Source organism: Thunnus albacares, chromosome 12, assembly GCF_914725855.1.
Source record: "Thunnus albacares chromosome 12, fThuAlb1.1, whole genome shotgun sequence".
Taxonomy (NCBI): Eukaryota; Metazoa; Chordata; class Actinopteri; order Scombriformes; family Scombridae; genus Thunnus; species Thunnus albacares.
In genome coordinates, this window is record NC_058117.1 from 25,218,289 (window position 1) to 25,243,002 (window position 24,714).

Genomic DNA, 24,714 nt, shown 5'->3' on the forward strand with positions numbered 1-24,714 from the left:
CTCTGGGGAGCTCATCAGGGAAAGGTTGTAGGGCAAGAGAGGAGATTGCAGGGGTTGGTTTTTGGAGGGGATATGATTTCCCTGCTCGCCCTGAGAGGTAACCCTGATTTAACTTCAGCTTGGTTCATTAGCTTAGTCATTTTCTATTATAAACTTGAATATGCTACCAGAAAAGGAATGAGAATTGTAACACTTGTTAAGTAAATTAAGAAGAATGTGACTTGATGACACTGGAGCTGAGACAAGTTTTAAGACACGCTGTAATGACGCCTATAATAGTACTCTCCATATTTATGAAGTGACATCAGTAAAGAACTGAAAATGTTACCCATGACAAACTTCATCAACATGTTCAATGTGTACAACAGCCAATTTTAAACTGATCCTTTAAATGATAATCAGATTGTTAAACTTCTGCAAACACCTGAAAGTTGTTGTAATTGTGGTGGATCAGTGCCCGTCTACTTTACACTGATCATTGAACGAATGATAAGAAGTTTGCCTCAGGGTTTGACACTGTCAACACGTCATTCTGTAGCCTTGCCGCCCTGTCACAGAGCGAGTGGTCTCTCAACACAGACTCAGAGAGTGACGCTCAGACAGTCTCCAGCTTGCCTTCAAGGTACTGTCAACTCGAGATGCCATCAGAAGACCTTACAAAGCCATGTAGTCCACCGCGGACCTGTGTTTTTAGCTGGTAATTACTAAAAAACCAGGCTGAAAAATTTATTTTTTCTTGCACTCATATCTTTTTCAGAGGGTCCCTTATAAACAATGACAGGAGTTAGAAATATCTTAATGTTATAGGTCTTAAAAATTCGTAAATATTCTAAAACTGGCAGACACCATGTAGAAATACGTCTGGGAACCTCTTACAAAGGGATGTAATAAGATAATAAGCCAGCACTTAAAAAACACATCCGTGGTGGACATGCAGCTAACTCATTCCAGTAGATATATATTATAACTGTCCAATAATACATTTCATTCAGTAATACTTCCCTGATTAACTGATGTCATAGTATCCCGTTTAACAAGTGTTTAATGGACCTCAGTGGATTTTGATTTTGCAACTGACAAACTTTCATTCCTAACTTATATCTCAACATTTATTCATCAAAATATTTGCTGAATATATATCTGTAGCTCACTTTACTTTTTGTGTCAACGTGATCGTTATTTGTGCTATAATCTCAGAAAACTGCCTTGATTAAGAGCATTTAGTAATGATGGTAGAATCGTGACTTCATCCCCCGTACATCCCACATGGCAATCAAACAATAAATTTTCTTGTTTAATTCTTTTTTATTTTTGTATCTGGTCTTAGCCACCGATTGTCATTTTTGATCTCTTAAAGCATAGTATCATCTATATTTTATTGAGCCAAAATCTATCTGCAAATTAAACACCTTGTCCCTAAAAGACCTTCCCTTAAAATCACATAGCACAGTTCCAGGAAGCAGAGGCAGTTGGCACACTTAATGTTACAACTCTTCTGTGAAACAAGTTGTATAATGTTCTATAAACATACCTTATACTCTGTAAAATGACCATTTTTTCATCGGTACAATACCATCCACTGAACCTTCATTCTTCTTACATCAGTGTGTTTGTGTGTGGCCTGTGTTTCATGAGAGGTTGAGTGGTGCTGTTAGTGAACCAGAGTTGATGGAGTGACAACATTAGTCAGCTCCAGGCCCTGACCCAGTCGGTCAAAGACCCACTGACTCAGCACTTGTCAACTGAGACTGCACTCACACACCCCCCCCCCACCCCCCCCTCCACCCCCCCTTGATTCTGACCTGTTAACCCTTATGAAATTACATCTGACTCTTGTACCATCTCAGTGATGTTGACAATGAATTTGGATGTATGTTTTTAATCACCTGGTTTGGTTTTTTTTGCTAAAAGGATTCTAGAGAAACACATTAAAGTTTTAGGTCATTGAGTATACATGACCCCGATATGTGACATTGCTGGCTTACTGATAGCCTGTGAATGGCTGAATGTCCATTGCCAGACTTTTTTTTTTGCACATCTAATGTGTCTCAACAGAGGATATTCTGGACACTTTTAGCTAGTATGTATGTTCAATGTATGCCACTGGCACTAACTGCCCATGTGGCCTTATCAGCTGCTTATGCTAGCTGGTATTAGTGTGTACTCATGTAGCACGAGCACTGTTTAAGTCCTTCATGCCATGTCAGATAAGGCAGAGGCCCATCAATTATGTCTGGCTTAGTGGTCTACAATGAGATTAGTGCAACCTTTGGCTACCAGTGGTCAGAAGGTTACAGATGAAAATAGTTTGGCTTACTTTTTTGGCACGGAGACATCAGAGAGAGAGAGAGTTGTTTGAACTAAGACTCAAATTTAAACCTGGGGCATGCTGCTGCTTGACCTTGTTGCCATTCTAGTGCAGGATTTCGGAACTCATGTTGGTCCCATGATAGTCCCATGAAATAAACAACTCTCTGTTTCACAATATGTGCTCGGGGCACACTTAATCGATATTGGAATCAAATATTAGTGAGAATTCAATTATGTTTGTGCCAAATTAAAACCAATCAAATACTAAAGTAGCTGACTATTATTCAGATACACCACTCTACTTGAGCTATTATATTGGATAGTTAATTTGTGACTGGTGTATTTCATTATTTACCAGTCTCTGTGTCTTTGTGTGGAGGCTGTCATAGGTCTATTATGGAACTGGAATCTCAGTGTCCCTTATCCATTCCTTTCCCCCAAGAATTCGAGTAAGGGAACGATTGTCCAGGGACGAAACTGTCCAGAGGCCCCTTGAGTGGAGTCCAGACAACCGCCAGGGTAGTAGACATCGTGCTCGGAGGAACACAACACAGTTCTCGCCACAGCGCTCAGAATCCACCCAGCAAAGAACTGTTCCCCAGTCTCAGCACAGTGCAGACCACCAACCGGTCCATGGCCAAACAGCCTACCCTCCCTCTGCTCATGAGTACCAACACTCTGGCCCTGCTGTGGCCCACGAGCCCTATTTGGCCATGCCTGCCCCAGTGGCCACTGCCAAACTACCTGGACCACCTGAAGTACCACCACGAAGGAGAGTGAGTGCCGACCAAATCTTTGCCGCCCACAAGGAGGCAAGGTTGGAGGCCAGACAAGCCCTGAAAGAAGAAGCCCATACGGAGGGCCTGCTGAAGAGCAGGAAAGCTGTGTTGCCCTCAGAGATCCGTCGAAGAGAAAGGAGTGTGGATGATATTCATAGGGGCCACCATGAAGACATGGATTGGCAGAACTACAGCCCACAACGGAGGAGGAGGAGTCGAGGTGAAGAAGACTGGGACAGGGAGAGACCGAGAGAGAGAGGAAGGGAGAGAAATATCGACAGGGTTAGAGAAAGGGGGAGAGAGCATCTCTCTGGCCATGACAGCCAAGAGGAGAGAGTATTTAGATCTGTACAGCCTTCTCATTCGTCTGTACGCCAGCAGCTTAGGCAGCAGCAAACTTCAGAGCCTGTGTACCATCAAGAGCCTCAAATGCAGCTGCAAGAACCAGAAAACAGAAATAGACAACATCAAATTCAACAGCAAGATCCTCAAAGGCAGCATCAATTTGATCACTTTAGACAACCCCAAGAGCCACATAGACAGCTGCAGTCTCAAAGACAGCAAGAGAATGAACTCCAAAGACAAGAACCTCACAGTCAGTTGCAAGACTCCAGGAGAAGACAAGAGCCCCAACAAAATGAAGAATTTGAGCCTCAGAGGCGGCAGCAGCAGGATCCATCAGGGCAGCAGAGGTTTGACTCAGCCATCTACCTCCAGAAAGGCTCCTCTTTGCCTCAGGCCAAGCATAGAAGCATGGAGATGAGCGGAGGGCCCAAACCCAAGACACGAACCCGCTCCATGTCAGATATAGGTATAAGCCAGCATTCTGCCATGTATCGTCTGGAGAGGGCAGCTGCCAACAGAGAGTCTTCCAGGATCGCCCCTCCATCAGGGATGGCTAACGGTGACATGGGCACGCTGGACACCAGGGTGTCAGTAGCACAGCTGCGACACTCGTATCTGGAGAATGCCAACCGGAAGCCTGAGTTGTAGGTCCACTGGCATGGGCTCTGTGTGGCATTGCTAATTACTATCTAACTTTACATTAGTATGCTGTTGCAAATAAGTAATAATAAAATCAATGGGAAGAAATTGCTGATAGAATATCTTCCTGTGGCATGAATGGTGTCCAAGTGTATTGCTATCATATGAAGTTAAGTTTTGACAATTTGATGCTGCATGTTAAGATTGGCTAATGGCTCCTCACAGTTGGGTTGCTATGCAGTTAGGTTGTGCTCAGCGTGTGTGGCAAAATCAATGTGTGAGTAGTGTTTTTCTAACTTTAGTGCAGTTTACAGTAAATTATTACTAAAAACTACGTCAAAACCAATCATCGTTAATAGTTCTCTCACTTGTATTCTCCCTTATTGTTGTCTTCGTCAATCTTTCCAATTTGGCTCCAAAAGCGAGACTACTAAAGTAGAACTGTCAGCAATGGAGGTAGATCCGGCTAGTCCAGCTGATCGGGACAGGGGTGCTCGGAGGCCACGACGCTACATCACACCAGGAGAGAGTCGCATGTCGGAGAGGTTTAGGACGCAGCCCATCACCTCTGCAGAGCGTTTGGAGTCTGATAGGTACAGGAAGGGCTTTCTGTAGAAGTCTGGAGGAGCGCTTCAGAGTCATTTTATTGACAAAGAACAATATACTGCATTGGATGGCAGAGCATGATGGATACAACATTTAGCATTCAGATCATGAGAGTATCCTGTAGTTCCTCAAATAAAAAACGTAGTCTAAATGCTGATGTTTGATGTATATTTATGTTTTCTTCAGATCCCGTCTAAGTCCATCACAGCTACAGGACGCTGAAGGTAAGCACATAATTTCCACTGCTAAAAAGTTGTATATTAGTATTATTTATTATATTGTTTTTGTTTTTATGCTATGAGAGAATAAAAAAAACAAATGACTCACACTAAAAATGTATTGCTTCTTATCATTTAAGGCACATTAGTGCCATTTTTTCAGAATTTTACATACAGTTGACGTTATATAACACAACTTTTCTTACTTATTTCTCACCAGACGAAGAAAAACTGGATGAGAGAGCCAAGATGAGTGTGGCTGCCAAGAGGTCTCTCTTCAGGGTACACTTCCTATTTTATGGACATTTCAATAATAAAAACAGATAACTGATATATTTTATGATGACTAATGTTTTAAATTTCATAATCAGAAAACCAAAAGATTGAGTTGTGTATAGCTTCACAACAGACGCTGGTTGATGTGTAATAATATTTTGTACCAGCAAGTTAACTGTCTATTCACAAATGCTCAAATGGATATTTTTGTGTTTCTTAACATTTACATATTGAATGATATTCCTGATGTTTCCTGACATATTGTTCCAGGAGCTGGAGAGGACATCAGAGGGAGGTGTTCCCAAACCACGCTCTCGAAACGCTGCTGTAGAGAGACGTCTGAGACGAGTTCAGGACCGGTCACACACACAACCCGTCACCAACAGGGAGGTGGTCAATGCTTCAAGGTAGGTCTTAGATATAGCTTGTGTCACTTTATTTTGCATCATATAATTTGTATCTCTTTTCTTTATTTTGGTCTTTTTCTGTTCTTCTGTCCCTCTCTTTTTCTTTCCTTTTTCCGCTTTTACCCCATCTTCAGACCTCTGTCAAAGTCTTTCAAGTCCTTGTTTACTTCTTCTCTCCTCTCTGGCAGTGTCTTGTTTTTTCCTCTGCCTTGCATCAGCTGTATTTCATATATATGTGTCTTTTTTTCCATCTGTACCTAATTTTCCTCACTTACAAGTGACCCCGCAACATCATCACAGCCTGTGGGAATCCACACTCATGTCCCCAGCCCCACTGTAGTCAGCACCAATGTGACTAGCATCAGGTACAGCTGGACCGACGTCTGGGTGCTTACTTGTTGTGTGTTTGCATCTGTATGTGGTGTTATATTTTGACATCTAGAATGTCATATGTATATATAGTATTGAATCCACTTAAAGAATCAGAATCCTCTTGATGTTTATTAAATTGCTCTATGCAAATAAAAAAGTTATAAAAAGACTTTTTGAAATAGAGCAGGGTATTTTACCACCTGGAACCAGATTAAAAATCAAACTGCTATTAGAACCCAATCATAGAGGTGAAATTGCAATTATGCTAAAAACAAACTTAACCTATGAAAATGTACACCATCGACATTTTACTCTCCATCTCCCTCTCCTGGTTGCAGTGGCAATCTGTCTAACCAGCTCATCTTACCTTGTTATTTCTGCCCCCTCATGTGCTGCTTCGTTGCTGTGCGCACCATATAGGGAAAGGAAGCCGCTGTTTACACAATAACTCATTAAGTGCTTTCCATGCCCAGTTCGCAAGCATTCTTTCTTGCAGTGTCTCCCACATTCACATCATGAAAATCTGTGAGGAAATAGGTTACATATCTTATGGAAAGGTCAGAGGTTGAACCAGTTAAAGCCCTCTGCATGTCAGGGCTCACGTGTCCTGCAGTTTGTTTACCAACTCTGGTTTAACTTAGTACACTGCTGGGAGATTGCAAACCCCTGCAAACATCTGAGTGCATTATATTATTATCTTGCAAATATTCGCTCATCTACTTTAGTCTCTGTTTCTGCGCCTGTAAACTTGCACAGTTATCACAGTTATTTACCTGGCTGGTATTTGCATGCATGTTCAGTTCATTGATATTTAGGGGGGGAATACTTTGGCTTTAGCCACCTTAAAGCTGGAGTGTGGGACTTGTGTCTCCCCCTTCTGGCAGTGAGAGTAATTACAAAAACACTGTTGACATGTGCTTACGTCATAGGCTCCACAGTAGCCTACTCCTGTAAAACGGTGGATTGCTTTGAGCATCACAGAACCCCCACGAACGACGAAGAATTTGACCTATTCAGTCCGATAACATTTGGAAAGTCTAGAGAGTTGCATGATTAAATTATTTTATCCCCATTCAAGTTAGCAGAGGGCTAATCGGATGTCAGCCGACACGGCTGGTGGAAGCCTCTGATGCACATGCTCTGCCTATAGAGCATGCTCAGTATGCATTCATCCCGCCGGCACAGGAATGTCAAACTCGACACCAGAATTAAAAACTCTGTATACAGTGAAATACAGAGAGATTTATCTAGTGATGATAGGCTTAATCAGCATTGTGTGAACTCATTTGGCAAGGGCTTAAATGTAAGAGATGTTCATTTATATGTAAAAGTTCTGCACTGCAGGTTTAAACTAATAAACTTAATCATACTTAATATAATGGCTCAGGACTTTTGTTTGAATAGACAGGTTACAACTATCTCATCTAAAACTGAGATTTAACAGGTTTTTGATAAAACTCTTTTTTTTCAGTCTCGAAGATTGTCATTCATCCAGATCATATCAAAAAGTCTGAAATCAAAGACAACAGGATTTGGTATTTTATATAAAGACACCTGTATTTAATTTTAGATAAGTATCTAAATTTTAGATATGTCACATTTTAGATGTATGCCTTCAGGATGAAGGGATGGTGATGATGATGCAAATTTTGAATCAGTTGGACAAAAATTTTATTACTAGTAAAAATTATATTTTCACTCGCCATGTTTTTTTGCCTTTAAGATGTAACCACTTAGTCGAGCTTTCATTTTAATCTCGTTGTTATTAGAAGACTGAGGCCCATCACTCACCCACTGACTGCCCTCCTATCCCTCCCTCAGCATCCAGGCCTCCTCCCAGCCAGGCCAGGAGCAGGAGATTCACAACTTCCAGGAGCACCAAAAACCAGGTCCTAGTGCTGGGATGGAGGGAGACGAGCTTGTCTCGGAAGAGCCTGACTTGTCCACCCTCACTTTGGCTGAGAAGATGGCCCTCTTCAACCGCCTCGCCCATACTGCCGGCAAGACTGCTGAGGGTACCCGAGGGGACACCCGCCAGCGCAGGGCCAACACCCGTTTTCAGACTCAGCCCATCACCCAGGGAGAGGTGGAGAAGGTACAGATGTTTTAATTCATGTGATGTTTTTGGAAAAAAAACTGTGGCACTCTAAAATCAGTTGCACTGTCATAAATAAAAACGTGAACTATAAATGTGAAAGAAATTGAGAAAAAGTTCAAGATCAATTACAGTATTAACTTTTATTCTACCATAATCATAATAAATATATAATATATATAATATTTCTGAGCAAATAAAGTAAAAAGTAAAAAGTTCTATAAAATAGAAGAAACAAAAACAATAGTCTGTCTCTGAAGAAAGAAGAATGTTTACAATGTTTACAATAGATTAACTTATTTCCTGTTTCCTTACTCTAAAATCGCTCACCATCTTTGGTGGTATCCATCTTAACAGCCCCAACAAAATAATGAAGATGAAGAGATGAGAAAATAATGAGCAGGCCAAATGTTAGGGAGGTAGACGCTATTTTGAAATGTTTGCAATATGATTAAGATTGCATACCAACAGTAATCATAAATTTGTGACATCCTTCAGTTACAGTAGCACAGATGTGTGGAAAACATTGTAAATTGACATTATTGCATCTAAGCTTTACTTGGATCTTCTCAAACAGGCCTGCAGCTACAGACGATTTACTTCCAGGTCACTTACGTTCAGTGCAGTGAGTGTTTTGCAGCACACCAATTTCTTTTTGTGCTTTGTGGATTCTGTGCAGCTGAATGAATCTTAGACAGCACAGAATACAGAGGTCACAGAGTTTATGCTTTATAACACAGTGGCCTCTAGATGTCACAAATCACCAACAATTCACATACAGTAAGGGATGTCAGAAATACTATATATATATATATATATATATATATATATATATATATATATATATATATATATGTATTTTGGGCAGCTGATATGCAACTGTCCACCATAGTGATGCATCAATCATGCAGGAACAGTTTGATTCAAGGAATATATATTTTTTTACCTTGGATCTTATTTTTGACACATTGATTGGATGGTTTCCCATCTACATTTCCAAAACATCCCCTGATGCATCACCACCTTATACAGATATATTGTCCTACGAGCAGAAATTGCGTTTTCAAAGCAGATCTGTCGAAAACAAGAAAGTCAGTGTCAGATGCTACGTAATATGTTGACTTCACCTCCACCATGTTCTCAGCAGTGAGTCATAGTATCACTGGTGTCCACACAGGAAGCTGAGCCACCGGTAACTTCTGCAGTGTGTAACAACGACTTAGAGGCCATTCAGGAGGAACATGTAAGATCCTGTTGCCTGTACGGAGCTTCTGATTGGTTGCATTGATTGATCCCGCCATTAATTGATCTCATTTGTCTCTATAGTGACCCGTGTTGTCTTGGTATGGCAGTTGCTACTTATGGTAGCTGAGCCTAATAATTAGCTTAATAATGGCCATAAATGCAAACTAGTGTGTATTTTTAAACATTAACTTGCATAAGTAGGGCATTGCCTTAAAGGACGGGTTCACAATTTTTCAAGCCTGTTTTAAAACAACAGTTAGGTGCCAAAATGCACATTAAAGTAGTTTTTTCTTGTCATAATCATTCCTCCTGTTCATACTGACCATAAGATGATCCCTTCATAATGTTCTTACAATGTAAGTGATGGGAGACAAAATCCACAGTCCTCCATCTGTGCAAAAAGATTATCTGAAGCTAATATGAAGCTTTAGCCATCCAAATGATGTAGATATCTTTCAACGTTACAGTCTTTTTAGTGTCAAATTCCCTCTTTTTGTTACTATACTACCACAGCTCAACAGGGAAACACTGTCAGAGGAAACACAAAGAGGGAATTTGATGCTAAAAAGACTATAAATGTGGCAGATATCCACTTGATTTGACTAACTCAGACTGCTGAAGCCTCATATAAGCTTCAGATGAACTTGTAAATGCATTTTTGAACAAAATGAGTGAGTGGACACACTGTGGATTTTGGCCTCTATCACTTACATTGAAAGTACATTTGAAGGGGATCCTTTAATAGCCAGTATGAACAGGAATAATGATTACAGCGAGGAAAACCTCTTTCAATGTTCATATGGACACCTGACTGATGTTTTAAGACAGACTTGAAAAAAATGTGAACCTATCCTTTAAAGTTTAGGGTGCCTTGTTTGTTTTCAGTGGCTCCCCTTTTATTGGATTTCAGCTGCTTCTGCTACATGCTTGTTCGCTGCATAACAAGCATGGGATATCTGAGCGCAAATGGTGCATGCTAGTTCATTAAGGCCTCCTCCTAGCTTATCTGGGGAATAAAGTATGTGGGTGAGTCTGGCCGTAATATTGACATTGTACAGAGGGTGCGTGAGGGTCAATACAAGACCTTGAATTACAACTAAAATCAATTCACAGCAGTCTGGTGTGGAGTTTATGCATCTTAAAGATGGCTGTGTATTGCAATCCCTTTGGTTGTTGCATCAAAATTAGAAAAAAAACTACCACAGTTTGCCATGATGCAGTTTTACTGGAGATGTTGCTGGAAGAACTGAATGGCAATGCTTTATACATATACATACATTATACATATACTGTATTTTGGTGTTTTGTGAACGACAGTTATAAAGCTGCAACTTGAAGAATAAACCTGAACAACTCTTTTTTTTTGTAATTTGCCTCAGTTGCTGTTTTCCTAGCCCTCATCCATCCATCTTTGCCCTATTTTGCATCAACATAATTAAACATAATTTAAACATAATTTATCATCACCCCACCTTATTCTATCATCCATCGATCTGTTCATCATCACATACCCCCTGTACCATCATTTACCGACATTTATCTTTTCATCCATCCTTCCTCCATATCAATCCCTTCATCTCTCCTGTTGTATTTCTATCCTTTCTGACTTTCTGACATGATGCTTGCTGTCTCTGCAGCTGAAAAATGGAGGAGAGATCAAACTGGAGCCCCTCTCAGCCTCCTTGGTCCGTTCTGTGGCAGCCGTCACCTCCGAAGCCTCCGTCACCTCAGTAACCATGACGCCGGTCAGCAGTGGCATCAGAGATGATGGCGGTCTCCATCCAGGGAAATCCACCGCCATCCCCTACATCCCTGCCCAACAACAGGCTTCCAGCAACACAACCAGCCACCAGGAGAGGGCGCTGAGGTATTTCTCCATGACCCAGAGTGGGGACCCAGGCCACCCTGAGTCTGAGCTCAACTCCTCCCCTCTCCTCCCTGAGAGCCGAGAGAGAGTGGGGGCTCCCACCTCCTCCACTAGTCACAGGCGGCAGGGGGAGGCAGAGGAGGAGGGCTGGAGAGACCGGCAAGAGGAGGAGGTTAGGGGGAGACAGCAGGGAGGAGCCAAAGAAGAGAACCAAGACAGCAGCATTAAGGGAAAGCCACACTCCCCGGACAGGGACCGGGAAGAAGGGCAGCTGCAGCAGCATCCCCAGCTTCAGCACTCTGCCAAGCCCTCTTTGTGGAGGGGCGAGACAGAGCCTGTGCCCAGCTGGAGAGCCGCAGACGGAGACTCCCAGGAGAGTAAGGAGAGAGCCGAGGGAGGAGGAAGAGGAAGAGGAGGCTACCTGAGAGAGGCTGCAGTAGCTCACAGCTCCTCCACACAGGAGCTGCACCTCACTGAGAGGAGCAGTGGCCGGAGTCAAGCGGGCATCTCAGGTAGGAGGCTTGTCTGATGACCTAAACAGAAAGGAGATGGAGAAGGGTGGGGAAAGGAGTAATAGAGAGATGTGAATAGCTGCGCCTAGAAGGAGGGATGGAGGAAGAGAAATGAAAATAGAGTGGACAAAAAGAAAAAAAAGAGAATGGGGGCGACAAAAAGAGAGAGGAAGCAATGTATAGGGAAGGGGCTGTTCTCATTATCCTCATTGTCTGATGCAGCATGCTCCCACGCATGATTGCTTTCTGCCGGCTACACACACACACTTGTCCCAGCTGGGGGTATTTGATTTGGCTGATAGAGAGAGAAAGAGAGAGAGAGAGAGTGTGTGTGTCAAGGAGAGAGAGAGAGAGAGAGACGTCTGAGGAGGCATCTAATTAGCATATTTTTCCATGCATTTGCCTCGTGGCTCTCTTTGTCTACAAAGAGGAAGCCCTTCCCTGACATGTTGTTTGTCAGCTAATAGACACCCAATATTTTTTATACTGAACTGTCTGTGTTCACTGTCATGGCCTATAAAGGGGCTGTGGTCCCCTTGCACCATATTACGCCTGTGGGTTAGCAGTGCACATACAACAGTATAATGGGCCTGACCTGTTTCTATGTGCCAATGCCGAATGTGTTCAGGGGTGGTCTTTTCCCATGCATGCACACAAACAGTACACGGAAAGATGAAAGCACTCAGTGAGAGTGTGCAGAACAATTGGCCTGCACTTACATGAAGCAGGTAGAGGACAGGAAGGACACAATGGAAGCCTTGTCTGCAGGCTGTAATCTTATTTAGTTCTGCATGGGTAGATCTTCACTAAAGTATGTCTATTATACTAAAACATGATGAAGCTACATGCCTAACACCAACACCTTACCCTACTTTAACGAAAGACAAGTCCTAAGACTAAGATGTAGTGGTTTTTCTTGTGGGGACTCGATTTTTGTCATCAAATGGGAGGCGAGTTCCCAAAATGTGACTCTGTGAACAGTTTTTCGTCCTCACAATGTGCACACACCTTATGCAGCACACACAGCAGGCTTTGTATTATACTAATTAGATTTCTTCCCTATAAAGCCAGCTGCATATGTGCATGTTCAAGGATGATTATGTTAATCTAATATCGGTCTATGTAGATGTTTATGTCTCCAAAACATTCATGCTATACAATAATGGACATGATAGTCTGCCACTTACAGCACATTAGTATTTACAAAATCCAAAATGACCATACTATTGCTTTTTCATGTTGTAGTGCATTATCTACAAAGTATTGTTTCAAAACTCCTGTTGGTGCATTCAAAGACGCCACAATGCTGGAAAATGAGTGATCTTTCCTAACATGCAACTGATGAGCTATGAATGTAATTCAGAAGACAAACAATGAGTGAAAATTATGCAATGGAAAGAAGAATTTGGTCATTTCTTCTGCATCAAACTCTCAAATCTCAAATTTTGGAGCCTCCCTGAATGCAATAATGACTACTGTAACTAAAGATGCCTAATTGTTTTCTCGAGTGTGTTTCAAACATCTGCAGTGTTTCAAAGTATCTTTAATCTAAAAATTAAAGATACTAATGATTTTTTTCATGTCTCTGATAATATATAAATCCTTTTATCCAATTAAAGTTTATTTCAGACATTGTAACTACATGATTGTTTATCCTTTTCTTTTAGACTTGCAAGATCAATCTACATCACTGAGGCCTCTTATAGCTAAAGTATCATCCAGGACCGTATCTCACGTGTCAAGCAGCCAACAACAGCCGCAACACGTCGTCCAACCACCTCAAACTCTTCCTAAACCCTTCACACAGCAGCCCCCTCCAACCCAACCAAAATCCCAGTCATACATCCAGCCTTCCCAGCCCCCACCAACATATCCCAAAACTTTCACCCAGTCCCCACAAACTCAGCCAAAACCTCAGGGATTCCTCCAGTCTCTCCCTAAGCCTTACCCACAGACACCCCCCCAGCCTCAGCCCAAATCTCAGGTGCCTCCACAGACACCACCAAAACCCCAGTCCTTCCCCCAGGCACTGGTCAAGTCCCAGTCCCTGCCTCTGGACCACAGCGAGGACTTCAGCAGGCACAGTATCCATTCTGGAGATCTACTGTCCCCCACAGAGTCTGGGGACCAACTGTCTGACGGCATGTCCTCCAAACAGATGTCCATCAAGGAGAGGTGAGTGATGGCTGAAAGGTTTTATTTTTAATATGTATTTAAAGGGTGACAGTAAGGCAGATGAGGGTGAGGGGACTACAACAAAGTTTGTTATTTTAAGGTGTGATGTTGAAAACACATTACAAGTAAAGTAAAATTATGATTACATACTATTATGGTTGTGTGGCCAACACTGGCTGCGTTACAGTGGTCCAGCTCCCCAAAACACTGATTTCAACACTGAAATCAGTTGCAAAAGTTACAAAAGTCCAAACAATAGCATTTTCTGACATTCAAACAGCTTCTCACAGTGTGCCTTGCAATTCAGAGCCCACTTTGACAAGTGTTTTCTTACCTAACTGGAAAATTTAGACCGTGTAGTGCTGCTCTGCAGTATGATAGCTTCTTTTTTTCACTAGCTAAAACAAAGACTCCAAACCCCTGGTCTGTGGACTAGTGCTGGGCTTTGTACTGTTTTATCAGCTTTTTTGCTACTGCTTCAAAAACGCCAGTAATAGTTATAATTAGTAATTATTATATAACTGCATAGGCTAGTAAAGCTATTTTTACAATAATTACTCTAAATGTGGAACAATTTGTTTGTGCTGCATTTTCCCTAATTAATCCTTATAATGCCCCCCACAACAGCATACTGGTTTTCAACTACAGTAGGTCAGCTGTATGCAAAGTAACCAGTACATGAAATTTGTGTGACACTACCTGAGTGTTACTGTCTGTTTTTTTATTATTAAGTTAGTAATCACAAAGAAATACAGATCACACAAAGAAAAGTTTTAGTGTCTGTCTGCAACTATTTTGGTAGTTACCCCCAGCCTCAGTCAGTCTGCAACCACATTGTCAATATAAAATTTAATTACAAAAAAGGTTAAAAACCCTTAAATTGAAAAATCTGTGGTAACTGGCCAGAAATCTAAGAGCAAATATATGTATGAGCGATATGAGTATCACTTCACAGATGTTAAACTCAATAGTCCAGAATGCATTGTGGTCAGAAGATGTGATTAGTGGTAAGGGGGTCAACTCTTGCTTTGTCATGACTCAATAAACACATCACTTTCCTATCACTATCACAATGACTTTCAGTATCAATATCAACTGTCAGTGTCGATGAATTTCAGTCTGCTGTTAATTGTTGGATACCAACTGGATCTCCGATAGCAGCATGTTAAAAATAATAGCCCTTCTGAAATAAAGGCTGGGGAAAAGGGTGTTCCTTTAAAGCAAAGCTGCAGGCACTATTCAACCTTGAGTCCATTCACAAATCCAGTCAGAGCTCAACTCTTTACAAGATGAAACCTGAGATGTCAGCAAAGACGAGACATTGATAGAGATTTTCTGCTCTGCTTGTGCTTTGCATTGTTTGACAGAATCAGGCAGAGGTCACTGTCTGCCCTTCCTTGCAGTATATAGGTTTGTTCCACCCTTTTTTTTTTTTTACATTTTTGGAGGTGAGAGAGATTCATTTTTAGCAACATTGTGTTTCTCCTGCCAGCCAGCAGAGAGCTGTGTGGACTGAAGAAATCCTCTGAGACTTAGCAGATTCCTCCTAATGCCCTCATTTCTGCCCTGTCCACGCAAGCAGCGGATATGATGACATACTTTCTTTTACCCCTCAGCCATCCGTTATCAGCGCTCCTCATACAGTCTTTGGAGACCTTTTTTCAACAGTCACGTTTACTGGCAGTAGAGCAGAAGTCTGTGACCTGGTTTTTCAGCCTTGAAGGATTTTTTTTTTTCTTATAACCTTGATGAAAATAATGAAAATGGTGTGCTACAAAAGCAATTTCAATATTAAGCACAGTTTTTGTCCCCTTTAATTTGATTAACGTTTAATAACAGATAACAACAACTGTCACTGAGCCTAAAATAAACGGCCATGTTAATGATGAAGCATATTTTGCCAGAGCAATTCAAGAGGTCTCAATCCATCATACCAAAATACTGTTTTAAGCTAGTTTGACACAGAGTTATGAAGTCAACATCCAGTCACTTTTACAGTACTTTTCTATTATGACTGTCCATTCTTTTTGTATTTTATGGCTTCAGAAAATTATTAGCTTTTTAACATCTGAAAATATTACTGAACCCAGCACGACTGGAGTCATTTTCAGTACATGAATTAGCTTCGAATAAAGAACATTTTCTCCTCCACTTATTGTGGAAAATATTAATAGTTTAGATTTAATTTAGACGTACGTGGACAAAATACGTTTGGCTAATCTAATAACTCTATGATACAGCACTTTTCAGAATATTATCAGAGTTAAGGAGTGGAATACATTTTCATCTGGAATGAAAAACATTATGGTGATAAACTGTAATCAAGAATAGGATGTATAGAACAGCAGTGGTAATAGGACTGTAGTCATCTTACTTGCCTCTTGCCTATTGTTTCTATTAAAAATGGGTTTTTTTTGTTTTATTTCAGAGTGGCACTGCTGAAGAAGAGTGGTGAGGAGGACTGGAGGAACAGGATCAACAAGAAACAGGAAGTAGTTAAGGTGGCGTCCAGCGAGCAGCAGGCTCAGCTATGGGAGACAGAGCAGACCTACCAGAAGAAGGTTAGTCTCTACACACTGCAGTGTTAACAATACATGATTCATATCACATTCTCATTCACAATAACCAGACAGTCATAGTGCCATGTAGATGGTTGGGAAACATTAACAACATTTTGTCACATTATTGTGGTTATCTTCAAAGGTTTATAAAACAGAGACAGAATGCTTTCAACACAGGAAATTTTATCTTTATTATCAATATAATCTGTGACCTTTATATCAGCAAAGCTGGTCTGCATCTCAATTCAGAGTTTTGCAGCGTAAGTTAAAGGAAAATCCATTTCTTTCTTTCTTTCTGGATTACTTCATTCACAACGTCCATTATAGCAAACATCACAAACGGCAAAAGATATCCGTGCTAGCTCCAAATTGTGCCCCTGATGTTATTTTTGTTTTTGCATTCGAGACATTTGCATCAGTGATTAGATACCAGTCAAACCCACAAACTTGGCTAACTACAGTATGTGCATGACTTTACATTCTGTAAGACTCCTGAGTTGCACCGGCTGGGTTGTTGTCCCAGTCTTTGCAGGACAGATGTGCACAGTGAAGAGACTCTGCAGTACCACCTGTCTCCCCAAGTACAGCATCATACAGAAATATCTACATGTTGCCAGTATTATTCTCCCCCTTGTTCTTTATTTACCTTCTGTCAATACATCTCTTTATTGCTGTGAACAAACTTAGGTGAATATAATTTGTAGGTCATTATTCAAGTTAAACTACAAGTCGTACATGGCACTCATTGATTTCCAATTTTGAACATTAACTAATTTACTAGCTACGTATCTCTTAAATCTCTGCAGTGCTGCTGGTGAGTCACATATCACCATAATCAATATAAATGAGGGCCAAAATAATGAAAATATAACCCAAGTTACAGAAAAAAAATGAAATTTTCCTTATACTGACTTGGGGCTCATGTTATAATATTTATATATCCCTGAATTTAAAAATTAATTAATTAATAAATAGATTTGCATTCCTGAGAAACACTTCTTGGTAATATCATTGAATAGAGTAAACACTGGTGCCACATTTTATTCCCCATGCTTTAGGGTTACTATTGCCAGCTCCAGTCCCCGCTCTTTTCGCTAAGTGCTCCTTTCATTACCCCCTTTAGTCCATCTGTTCTTTGAGCCCAGTGGTCCAGATCTGTGCAGCATCCATCCCCCATTGGCTGTAAACTAGAAAGCATATGGGACAGTCTGATTGTAGAATTAGCAGTCTGGGGTATTTGGGGAGAATTTCTTTTCTGCAAGATCCACTTTTCACTTAAGTCTCAAGAGATAATGCCATGGAAAGCTTATTTGACAGAAGGGAAATGTTTCAAGAATGTATTCTTTTATGTATTTTTATCCATCTCTATGGGTTTAAACAGCAGCTAGAATTTAATTTATAAGCTCAAAGAACCTCTAATGTCAGCATTTAGGGCTCAGACACTTTAAAAGACTACTTTTTTCTGGGCTCATCTACTTTACATTAGTATTCTGGGGGGCGAAACTGCCTGCTTAAACCCTGGATGGTAATCCTCCAGGCAGTCTCACCCTTAAACCCAGGGCAACAATGAGTGCCCCCCTCCCCACTCCCTCTGACCAAGTACTTCCCCTGTGTTTAACCCTTCAGGAGGAAGGGGTGGTCGTTCAGGAATACTCTGCTGTGTCTGTGTCTGAACAGCTGTGGGTAAGATCCTTTGACAGCCACACACCAACCCCAAGCCAATCAGCTTCATGCGGGACATGCGTTGTCCAATCACAGCTTTGTGTGCACTTTGTGTGAGGCTGAATGCATCTCCTGAATCTTTCAGTCTTAAACGCTACTCTCTGAAGCGGTGGGATGATAGTTGGAAAGCGGCCGACGCTGGAACTTTCCTAAGCTTTTCTGTGCTTTTGCTGATTGTGTCTTAAAGCGATGTTAAGTAATCGATTCACTTCAAAGTAAACTTTTCTTGGGAAAGTTGAATCCAAATCAGTTTTGTTTTTGTGTTTCGAACAAACTTCAGTGTTCAATTAAAACTCTAGTCCACTGATGGATTCTACCATCTTCAGACATTGCACCACCTGGATGACTGAGATGAATGTTGACACTCAAAATAGACTTTTAACACCTTTTATTACGGACCAATGAAGTCAGTAGAGTCTGGGGAAAAATCCATTGTCTTCTAATGGATGGACATTTTTACAGTTTCAGGAAAAGTTACAGAAAAATGTTGTTTCATAAAAACAAGTACATAAGAATAATATTTTCAAACACATTCATACTGCTTTTTCATTTACCTTTTTTGCTTGAGAACCAAATGTCTTCAAGTAAAAAAAAATAGCAAGTTCCAAAACTAAGAATACAGTCTAGAAACTACATACAGATCAGTGGTTCCTAAACTGGAGGTTGGGACGTCTCATAGTTAAATCTGAGGGGTCGTGAGATGATTAACAAGTTAGGAAAGAAGATTAAAAACATTAATCGGCTTCGTAATATTACCTTTATTTTTTAGGACATTTATTGTAGCTTTTTTCTTGTAAAATATATTGTCGTTTTACCTCTTCAAGTCTCAAATATATTGAAAATCAATAATCTGAGAAGTAAAAAAACAGTCACTCTTTCCTTGTTTCTACAGCTTGTAGAAATAAATGACCTTTGATGAGGGGCTGTGAGTTGACTTTTTATTGTTTAAAAAGGTCACAAGCCAAAATGTTTGGGAACCACTGATATACAGTAGATTATATGCAGATCTTATATAGAAGTATTACATTACATCATTTCAGCAGCATGTTCTGCGTTTGCACTGTGCTGGTAATGTAATATGTGACAAGCAGTAGCAGAGAGAAAAAGGCTTTTGCAGCTTGCTGCTTTGTTACTAACAGTAAACATGTACATCTTATTCAGTGGCCATTAATGATTTTAGGAGCCTTTTTATTTCGGATTTGGGGATTTGGGGCTTTTTATTAATGAGCAGGGAATTTTACTTTTTAAAGCTTAATAACTAGTTAACAATATAATATGTGTTTTGTGGGTGGCTCAGTGGTTAGCACTGTTTCCTCACAGTAAGAAGGTCCTGGGTTCAAACCCCAGCTGTCCCAGGTCCTTTCTTTGTGGAGTTTGCATGTTCTCTCTGTGTTTGAATGGGTTTCCGCCGGGTGCTCCGGTTTCCTCCCACTAACAAAAACCATCACCATCAATCCACCATCCAACCACCATCAAAAGGCATGTTTGTTAGGGTTTAATAGTCCCGTGGGTGCCCCTGACCAAGGCACTGGCAAAAAGAACTAGAGTTGGTCCCCAGACGCTGCACTGTAGCTGCCCTTAGAGTGTGTAGGATGGGTCAAACAAACAGGACAAATCTTAATCTTCTTAATCCAAGAAAGACAAATTGATATTTATATCATCTATGTACTGTATGCCCCAAAAACTTATTGGATTTATAGTTAAATTGTATCTGTTTAGCACACAGATTATTGGTGTTTACAGAGCTTTTGGATTAATTCTGACATTATAGGATAGCGAATGGATTTAAAAACGTACATGTTGCATTCCTTGTTTCTAGCTTTGCACTGCCTATCTTTGCATCCTTCCCTCATCTCACCTGTGCATGCTCATCAGTTTTCTGCCCATTTCCTCCTTCCTTTTTCTTCCACTTATACATCCACCTCTACATCCTCAGGAACCTGTCTTCTCTTCCACTTTTTCTCCTCCTATCTCCCTTGGCCAAAAGTGTCAGTATATTGACCATCACAGCCAGGTAAGGACATGCACCTGGAACGCTCGAATGGGCTGCATGTACTAGAGTTTTATCTTTCTCGCTTGGTTTGCAGCTACTCGTGTGAAGGGCGGTTCGGGTGGTGTTGAGTTGTATTTGGTTATGACAGCGTGAGTACAATTCAGTGTACAGCCATGACTCTTACTGTGAAATCATGTCAGTTACGTAGTCTAGAAAGGACATGCACTTAGCATGCCCCAATGCATCAAATCTTTTTATATCTGCTTGGTTTGATACTGTTACTACATGAATAATTGCTCCAGAGGGAAGCGAGGAGTCACATGAAGTTATAGCGAAGCTGAAGGAGAGGTGATGTAGTTCTCTTAATGTTGGTTAGTAGAGCTTATACAATAGAGTCTGTGAGAATTTGAACATTATGACAGCTTTTTGGTTCAGCTCCAAGATCTCTTTTAGGTTTTGATGTTAATCTATTAAAGAAATAACTCCAACATGATTGAAAACACCCTGAAATTAAAGCCGACAGTTGGGCTCCATCTTGCGTAGATGATTGTTTTGCATGCAAGACTTGGCAACTTGACAAACTTGATAATCATTCATAATTTGATAATTTGCTGATGTCTATGCAGAAGAGTGGAGAGGAGATTGACGCCCAGATGACAATTGAGGAAAGGAAACAGATGATTTCAACTCGTGAGGATGCCTGGAAGACAAAGGGCAAAGGAGCAGCCAATGACTCCACCCAGTACACTGTGGCTGCCCGTATGGTTAAGAAAGGTCAGTGCACAAATCTAACATGCCATTCGCTCTTCTCTCATGTATAGCTCTGTTTGCCTGTATTACATTTTGAAACCAGTTATAGTCATGTGGAACATTTTCTCTGCGCACAGAAGCTGCAAAATCAAAATTTAAGAGTAAAATACAGAAGCTGCTCTTCCCAGAGAAAGCTGGATGTGCAAACAGAAGTCTTTTCCACCTCTATCAGCCACATAGAAACAAGGGGCGGAGGTCTGAGGGAGACAGAGTGTGCTGATTATGTCACTTCCCATGGTTTTCAGGGTATTTAAAAATCCAAACAATTACTTCACACTGCCATTTGGGGCTGCTAGAGTGTGAAGTTGTAGAGCCCAGCATCAAAAATGACACCTAATCTGACAGCTCAACATGAGCACAGCATTTAAATGCTTTGTTTTTGTTCGCAGTTTTATAAAATAATTATACACTTTTGTGTAATATTCTTTCTGAAAATAGTTAGTAGTGAACTCTGAATATATTCTTTCCACATTGGCTGATATTTTGTCTTATCTCGTGTGAATGTCTGTCTGTCTGTGCACAGGTCTGGCAGCCTCTTCCTCAGTTATCAGTCCCATCCTGTCACCGGTCTCCACCAAACTCAAGAGCAGCATGCCTGCTGTCAACAAACCACAAGAGGGTGAGACAGATTTGCAAATCCTGTGTCATCACTGCCACGTCAGCTGGATAAATCCCAGTCGGAGAAGATTTTATTAACCAGTGTAATTCGATGTAACCTGAATTGATATAAGAGGCTTTTTTCATTTGCTGTTCATTCATATAAATTGACCTTCAGATTGAGCCAGAGGTGAACATTATTTTTACTTTAACGCTTGTAACTCACACACTATACTTCAATTTTTTTTGAAAATCAGCAAATTATTAAATGTGTATTCTAAAATGACTTATCATAAGGAGACAAATGAGTTTAAAAGAGATTTTAATTGTTGGTAAAAAATTTAATTATTTCATTTTTAGAAATTGAGGCCAGACCAGAAATGGAATCAGATAAGAAATTAGACAAGTTGGAGAGCTTCTTGGGACGTCTGAATAGCAAAGGTAAGTACTTCCATTCTTACTTTAAGGTCAGCTTAGCAATATTTTTGACAGTAACGTAGTGACTGTGAGAATGTTGCTGGCACTGCTGGTCCTTTGCTGCATTTAGTTAATTTTTCCTTTTTAGACTGCAAATCGTACACAGTATGCTGTATAACAACATGACCTATTCACCTGTATTAAATCACTAAAATATAACTTATTCATCCAATGAGGAGTTTGCAGAGCCTGCAGTGACTCTTTTTCAGATCTAATTTAGACATTTACATTTGTCTTTGATTTTAAAAAGGTTTAAATTTTTAGTTTAGTTTAGAAGTTTTAGTCATATGCCTTTTTTCTAGTTTTAGGGCAAGTGTTGTGCTTTTTGTGTATTTTGTGCCTAATCTTTTCTCTCTTGTGTTTTTCTGTTTTGATCAGTGGCAGGTCTGCAGGAGACCACTCTGACAGTGACGGAGAAGGCGGTGAAGGAAGTGATGAAGCTGGACGACGAGATCTTCTCCAAATTCTACAGACGCGTTGCTGAATTCCCACGCATGCCTACCAGGATCGAGATCAATGAGGACTTTGATGCCATATTCGGTTCTCAGGGCCCCAAGTGAGAAAATAATACAACTTTTAATGATGACTGTAGTGGCGGACTGCATATAAAACAACTTGACTCTGCATTTTATGAATGTGAGGCAGGAAAACTGTACTGCTAGTTTGCTTAGTTTTACTTAAATATGTAATGGCTTTTACATGTTTAAGTGAACAACTTAAAGAACTTAAAGAGCAGCCTATTTGCAAGTTATTTAGATCTTTAGTTATGAAATAACCTGCCATAAAAAATCTCTTCATTCTCATAAACCCTGTTTTTTTCCTCTACCAGGCTGACTTCAGCCATGGTGCAGCACAAGCGGTCGGTGCGTCCGTCCAGGAACGTCCAGTCGTCCAGAAACCCTCTAAAGATGCTGGCAGCCAGGGAGGACATCAGACACGAGTACACCGAGCAGAGACTGAACGTGGCACAGCTAGAGAGCAAGAGGATAAAGACTGAGAAGAGTGAGTGGTTGGATGACAGTGTGTGTTTTTGGGAAGGTGACAAATCAGCATCTGTGCCTTGTGCTTTGTGGTGAAAAATCTCAGCTGAAAATTGGAAACTATAAAATATAGAGTGTTTGTCTTGTTTTTCTTTTTCTCCTTCTTTGTCTTCTTTTAATTTATCCTCTTCTTCCTCCTCTTCTTCTTTTTTTCCCACCAATACCAGAAAATGTGCTTCACGCACTACAAAAATACATTCATTTTCACCTCTTTGATGATCGTATAAACAGCACCAACTGGCATGCAGCCTCATATGACCCACTTTTGCAGCAGAGTTTACAACCGAAATTTAGTCACATTAAAGTTTAATGAAGCATTTATGTGTTTTTCTACCCCCTGTGGAGCTGCGTTTTGTTTTTTTTTTTTAATAAATTGTGAACTCTTTACTTTCCAGTAAATAAAACCTCAGAGTACTCTGAAGCTGCTCTGGCGGGTCTGGCCAGTAAAGAAAACTTCAGCAATGTGAATCTGCGCAGCGTCAACATCTCCGAGCAGATGTCCAACAACAGCGCCGTGCCGTACAAGAACCTCATGCTGATGCACATCAAAGGTAAAAACTTATTTTTGACTCAGTGAGCTATATTGTGTGCCCTGTATTAGCCCTCCATGCTAATATTTCACTCAGCTACCTTTTAATTTTTTACTGTTAGATAGTGCAAAGTTTTTGTCAGACAAGACTGATTTGCCTGATATGCAGATGAATAAATTTGACATCATTCTGTGCAGGTCGTCGTCACGTTCAGACCAGATTAGTAGAGCCGAGAGCGTCATCGCTTAACAGTGGAGACTGTTTCCTGCTGGTCACTCCAGAGCACTGCTTCGTCTGGATAGGAGAGTTCTCAAATGTCATTGAGAGAGCTAAGGTGAGTATTTTACCTTCATTATAACAGACTGTACCAGATATATAGAGCTTTGTTTAAGGCATCCAGCATCAAGGCTGTTGCCATAATATTGGCATTTGCTGATTGTGCCTCTCATTTTTTCCCCTCACACACAGACTTTCTCTCTCATACACTCACAAACACACTCTGACACATATCTCCATCTGTGCTCCTCATCAAACACATGCTTTCAGGCTATTCTAGAGCTCTTCTATTTCCCCAAAGGAGGTCTGTCTAGACACTTTCTAATAAACATTTGTTTCTCTACTCTCGCCTCCTCGCTCAGCGCTGTTTACTTATTTTATTATGATTTTATGCACAAAAAACCCAACATGATTCATCAAATCTTATTTTGTCTTCAGTACATGACAGAGTTGTTTAGCTGCACTGGGTTCTCAGAATTTGTGTATAAATGTGAAGATCTCAGTTCATCAAGTCAAATTTCCCTTTTGTTTTTACATCAAAGTCACCCAGACATCATCCCTGTAACTCGCTGAAAAACAGTTCCTTGTTTCTTGCCTTTAGGCGAGAGATTTGGCCACATTCATCCAAACGAAGAAGGACATGGGCTGCAGGGCGAACCAGGTGCAGACCATCGAGGAAGGGGTCAACCCACAGGGTCCAGATACCCAGCAGTTTTGGACAATTTTAAGAGGACAGGCCTCCTACCAATGTAAGAAATTAGCTCTTAAAAATTAGCAGTTGAAGCCATCGCTCCGCATTTAAATTGTCTTACAGTGAATGTACAGACATCTATTAACATTTGTTGTTTTTTCTGGATGTTTT

General features: G+C 40.7%; 1 protein-coding gene across 13 annotated transcripts in view; it reads left to right on the forward strand.

Annotated features, from left to right (window-relative positions):
• Nucleotides 1–24,714, forward strand: part of LOC122994395 (supervillin-like) — a 49,800-nt gene that overhangs the window by 14,769 nt on the left and 10,317 nt on the right. For 7 of the 13 annotated variants that reach the window (XR_006406593.1, XM_044369074.1, XM_044369066.1 and 4 more), the window contains exons 7-28: nt 539–622; nt 2,753–4,078; nt 4,496–4,666; nt 4,866–4,903; nt 5,118–5,179; nt 5,444–5,580; nt 5,859–5,945; nt 7,774–8,047; nt 9,225–9,290; nt 10,930–11,671; nt 13,339–13,846; nt 16,275–16,407; nt 18,034–18,090; nt 20,066–20,143; nt 20,749–20,896; nt 21,456–21,551; nt 21,890–21,970; nt 22,385–22,562; nt 22,836–23,008; nt 23,442–23,597; nt 23,774–23,910; nt 24,454–24,601. Coding sequence is in view for 12 of the 13 variants with exons in the window: in XM_044369074.1 (XP_044225009.1) it covers nt 539–622; nt 2,753–4,078; nt 4,496–4,666; nt 4,866–4,903; nt 5,118–5,179; nt 5,444–5,580; nt 5,859–5,945; nt 7,774–8,047; nt 9,225–9,290; nt 10,930–11,671; nt 13,339–13,846; nt 16,275–16,407; nt 18,034–18,090; nt 20,066–20,143; nt 20,749–20,896; nt 21,456–21,551; nt 21,890–21,970; nt 22,385–22,562; nt 22,836–23,008; nt 23,442–23,597; nt 23,774–23,910; nt 24,454–24,601 (4,880 nt within the window). In the remaining variant the exon portion in view is untranslated. The remainder of the gene's footprint in view (nt 1–538; nt 623–2,752; nt 4,079–4,495; nt 4,667–4,865; nt 4,904–5,117; nt 5,180–5,443; nt 5,581–5,858; nt 5,946–7,773; nt 8,048–9,224; nt 9,291–10,929; nt 11,672–13,338; nt 13,847–16,274; nt 16,408–18,033; nt 18,091–20,065; nt 20,144–20,748; nt 20,897–21,455; nt 21,552–21,889; nt 21,971–22,384; nt 22,563–22,835; nt 23,009–23,441; nt 23,598–23,773; nt 23,911–24,453; nt 24,602–24,714) is intronic. The other 6 variants (XM_044369068.1, XM_044369065.1, XM_044369071.1 and 3 more) reach the window with 6 other exon arrangements.